The sequence below is a fragment of the Etheostoma spectabile genome, chromosome 21, assembly GCF_008692095.1.
Source record: "Etheostoma spectabile isolate EspeVRDwgs_2016 chromosome 21, UIUC_Espe_1.0, whole genome shotgun sequence".
NCBI lineage: Eukaryota > Metazoa > Chordata > Actinopteri > Perciformes > Percidae > Etheostoma > Etheostoma spectabile.
The window spans coordinates 8,926,512-8,930,952 of record NC_045753.1 but is presented as its reverse complement, the minus strand read 5'-3'; the positions used below and the strand labels follow the sequence as shown (position 1 = coordinate 8,930,952).

At 39.9% G+C, this 4,441-nt stretch overlaps 1 protein-coding gene across 7 annotated transcripts in view; it reads left to right on the top strand.

The window, feature by feature from the left end:
• thrab (thyroid hormone receptor alpha b) overlaps positions 1–4,441 on the top strand; it is a 157,207-nt gene that overhangs the window by 137,913 nt on the left and 14,853 nt on the right. For all 7 annotated transcript variants that reach the window (XM_032501523.1, XM_032501520.1, XM_032501526.1 and 4 more), the window contains one exon: positions 2,720–2,866. In XM_032501523.1, coding sequence (XP_032357414.1) covers positions 2,720–2,866 — 147 coding nt within the window. The remainder of the gene's footprint in view (positions 1–2,719; positions 2,867–4,441) is intronic.

The following is a 4,441-nucleotide window of genomic DNA, read 5'->3' as shown; positions in this document are numbered from 1 at the left end:
CTCATTAGTCCGTAAGAAAGCCAATATTAATGTGGAGAAAATAAATGCCCGTGCACTGCATCATCACACACATTTTGGTAATTGCCTGAGCTCCAGCAGCACTAGTATTGAGACATGTAATTGGATATGAAATCGTTGACATAGTTGCTGTCCCTTTCATTGAAAAGTAGTAAAGTTAGTTGCAGCATAATGCTCACTTAGCAACACTTTCAAGGAAAATGTGTTGTCTTAAATTGTAAGGGTAATTTTGCCCAAATTACAAAGTAAAACATGCAAAAATGATATCCTAATTCTTGAAATTGATTAATCAACAGCAGTTTGATTGGCATTCCCTTAAGTGCAGAAGCACTGAAGAAAAATAAAATGAATCTCTTTATTAAACAAGGAACACACATAAAAAAAAATTAATTTCAAAATGAGAAGATATGATTTTTGAAAGATTACGCTATAAACTATTTTCCAAAAAACACCAGTTTGATAGTTGATTCATTTATGATTGCATACACAAATGAAAATGTCGTCTGGTGACTTTTGCACGCAGAAACTCAAGTTAAGATAATTACATCTTCTGAAGAGTCCATCAAGTTTTTCTAATCCACCGTGGCTACTAGTAACTGTGTGGAGGAGAGGTAGGCCGTGATCACAGAAGGCTTGTATCACTTGGTGTCGACAACTTTGTTATTACTTAGAATTACAAATTACTCTCTTGGGCAACAGAAACTGCACACTAAAGCTATAAACCCAGGTGATCCACAGACATCACTGCGTCTTTGAGACTACTCTACTGAAGAAATGGTCCCTATGAAAACTTGTAGACAATGACGTCTGTGGATTAATGAGTTTCTGAAAAGAGATACTGATTTTTTAATTTCCATTTCTCAGTCCCGTGAGCACCTCCACTGTCTCCCAGATAATGCCGAAATCTCAGATATCTCAAATTTTCTTGGCTCGATGCCACTGAAGATGAGTGAGAAAAATGTGTTTCCCCAAAAGAGTTTAATTGTGACAGTGGTGTCTCGTGGCGCACAGCTGAGTCTTGCGGTTTGTTTCTAAGCCTCTCCGCTCTGCGTGCATTTAGCAGCTCTAAACCTCAGCTTCTCTCTCTGTCTTCTCTCTCCAGAGAGCTACTATCTCAGCTCTGAAAGGGAAATATGCCACTGACCTCCACCACGGAAGTTAATGCTTTGTTTGGGCTGTCACACAACAAGAGTTGCAGTCCATCATATTGATTACTACAGCTATTTAAATTTTCCATATTTGCATAGCTGCACAGCGGAGGACTGTCTAAATTTGCACAGATTCACAGAATCCTTCTCTCTCTGGATTATGATTGATGGTGCGTTGTGTGAGGTGATTATTCCTATACCTTTATCTCAACTCTGGCTGAGAATTAATGAGTTTGGTATTGACACGTGCTTTATTCAGCAGAGCGTGTAACAATATTTTTCATAGTCACATAGTCTCCATTAATACAACTCTGTAAATGTATGTATTACCGATCTGCTGTTCCATGCCACAGTCCTCCACTAAGTAAAGGCTATCTGTTGGTTGACATGTCCCATTCCTCTTAGAGAGCACAGTCTGCTGTCCTTATCTGATGAATTGGTTATAATTTGTCTCCCAAGGCAATTGAGCATTTTGTGTAAAGCAGAAAAAAGGCTATACCACTGTTTAAAACGGTGTTGTTTCCTTTGCTGTATTTTACTCTTAGCTACACACCACTTATTTTGATTATTATATAATGTTATTTTATTCTTCTCTGCTTTTCAGTTCTAAAAACACAAGGTCAAGGTCAAAGTTTATTTATATATCACATTTACAAACAGTCACTACTGCCACAAAGTGCTGTACAAATATAGATAACAACATAAGATAAAAGCCTAATAAATAACCGGAAAAAAACCCTCTTAAACAGAATATGCCAAGAACAATAAGAACAGACAATAGATACAAACTTTACTCAAAGCAATAACAACAATAAAATGTCACAGCTCAGCTTAGGTTAAGCCAGTGCAAAAAGATGAGTTTTTAAAAGTGATTTAAAACTCTCAATCGAGGTAGCGGCTCTAATGTTGTGAGGAAGAGAGCTTCCAGAGCTTAGGACCTGCTACTGAAAGGCTCTGTCCCCTCTGGGCTTCAGTCTGGATCTGGGACAATCTTAAAGCAACTGGTCAGTGGACCTAAGTGCTCTGACTGGAGTGTGCAAAATCGGCATATCAGATAAATACACCAATGTAAAATGCAGTTTTTTTTTAAATTTATTTTGATTTATAAAAAGCCTCAGTAATAACCTAAAACAGTGGATCACTGTAGTTTTTTATCCAACGTCACTCCAACAGTAGCACAGTGCATTTTTTTGGGGACTATTTTCAGAAGCGGATTAATCCAGATTTGGTGCTCTAGTGAGTATTTGTGGCATCAGGACGCTGTGTGTGAGATTGAGTCAAATTAACAACAGCGTGTGTTCATGGTAATGAAGGAACATGTCATCCAGTGCAACAGTGGGGCTCACTGATGTGTTTTTAATAGTTTTTGGACAACAATGGAGCTCTATGGCAGAGGGGATACATCAGACTTTGATACACACAATATTTATTAATAGGATCGGTTTGTCATCAGCTCTGGCCTTTTCAGATCTGGCTCCTTTGCTCATGGCTAATGTAGTTTTTGACTCTGCTTGAATCCAGCACTCACGTTGTTGTTTTTTCTTCCCATTCAGCCAGAAAAAATCGGCCAGTCCCCGGTTGCCCCCACGTCAGACGGAGACAAGGTGGACCTGGAGGCCTTCAGCGAGTTCACCAAGATCATCACTCCTGCCATCACCCGTGTCGTCGACTTTGCCAAAAAACTGCCCATGTTCTCTGACGTAAGTGGTCTGGGGGGCGGGGGCGAGTGTGGGAGTCTGACAAGAAATACAAAGAAATATAGCACAGTCAAGTTTTTCTCATCCTGTGAGTGTGTGTTGGTACAGAACATGTGTGATTTAGGAGGTCCACTTGTCTTGCAGTAAAAGGGGAGAGGGGGGGGGAATGACATGCAGCAAAGGGCCGCAGGTTGGAGTCAAACCCGTGTCCGCTGCATCGAGGAGTAAACTTCTGTATATGGGCGCCCGGTCTACTAACTGAGCCATCCGGGCGCCCGACAGCGACGTTTAAGTAACATAGTAGACGCTTTGCCGACACTAGAAATCAAACAAAAGCCTGAGACGATATCATATTAACTTTCTGTGAGCTCTAAATTCACCACTTCTAAGCAGAAGGCAGAAAAGAGCCTGACTTGGCGAAGCCTCTCCTCCCCCGGGCCTGGGTCTGCGTCTGCAGCTGCCTGTACCAGAGAGCAGCGTGCAAACGAGGAGCGCTCACTCTGCGGTTACATCTAGGGACCAAAATAGGAAAAAAAAACACAACTGCTCAATGACTTTCAAGCCTGTACGATTTTCCAAATATATGCAGTGTAATCGGAAAATACAAGGCACAGGTGAATACACGGATCATTTACATGTTGCTATTGCACTCACGCTGTAGGTCTGGCTTGGAAAATAAACTCACAAGCAGCCTTGTTTGCTGGTGACAATCAGAGAGGCATTTCTGCTCCTGTTTGCCACGCCTTGATTAGCAACATGTAATCATGTTTTTTGTCCTTGCTCCTTATAATGAGACCTTACTGTGATTAGATAATTATCAGGATTGATGAGTTATTGTCTACTAGTGCAGTGTGTGAGCGTTGGAAAGAAAGAATAGCTTTAAGAGTCTGAGAGGAAAAGTTGTAGATGTAATTCATGACTGTTTTTTGAGGAAATAAATCAGTTTTGAAAGTAGAAGTCAGCATATTTTGAAGTCATTCCAATTGTTCTATTATTCTATAAATTATACTATTATGATGAATGCTACTATTCAAATGAGTGTGTAAACTAGAATACTGCTGCTGCATATTCTATTAATTTTAGATATGAAGAAACTTAACAGCAGCAGATAAGGATTAATAGTTTTTTGTATTCCAGTCACTATAGCAATAATCCGATTGATACATAATCTTTTATTCACAATCTAATAGATTATATTCTGAAAGAAGCATTTATAATGTGATGGAAGTGGCAGAGGGAACCTGTCTCCATGAGATTTCTCCGTGCTACTGCAGTCATTTACTGATAAAAATGCACAGAAACAAAGCTTTTTATTGAGCCACTAAAAATTAAGCATGCCTCCAGGTACCAGTTAATGGCAATTAATCTGCTCAGCAATCAAGAGCTGTGAAAAAAGAAACAAGCTTACACTAAGGTGAGATTTAATTCAGCCCACCAGAGTCTGGAGATTTAATCAAATGGGATTTCAACTCAGAGGTCTTAATATCCATGTAAATCAGGGTGTATTAGTCATAATCTGTGTTCATCATTGGGAAAACATGTCTGCCTCTATTCAACCCATCTTCTCCTCCCCCCCCC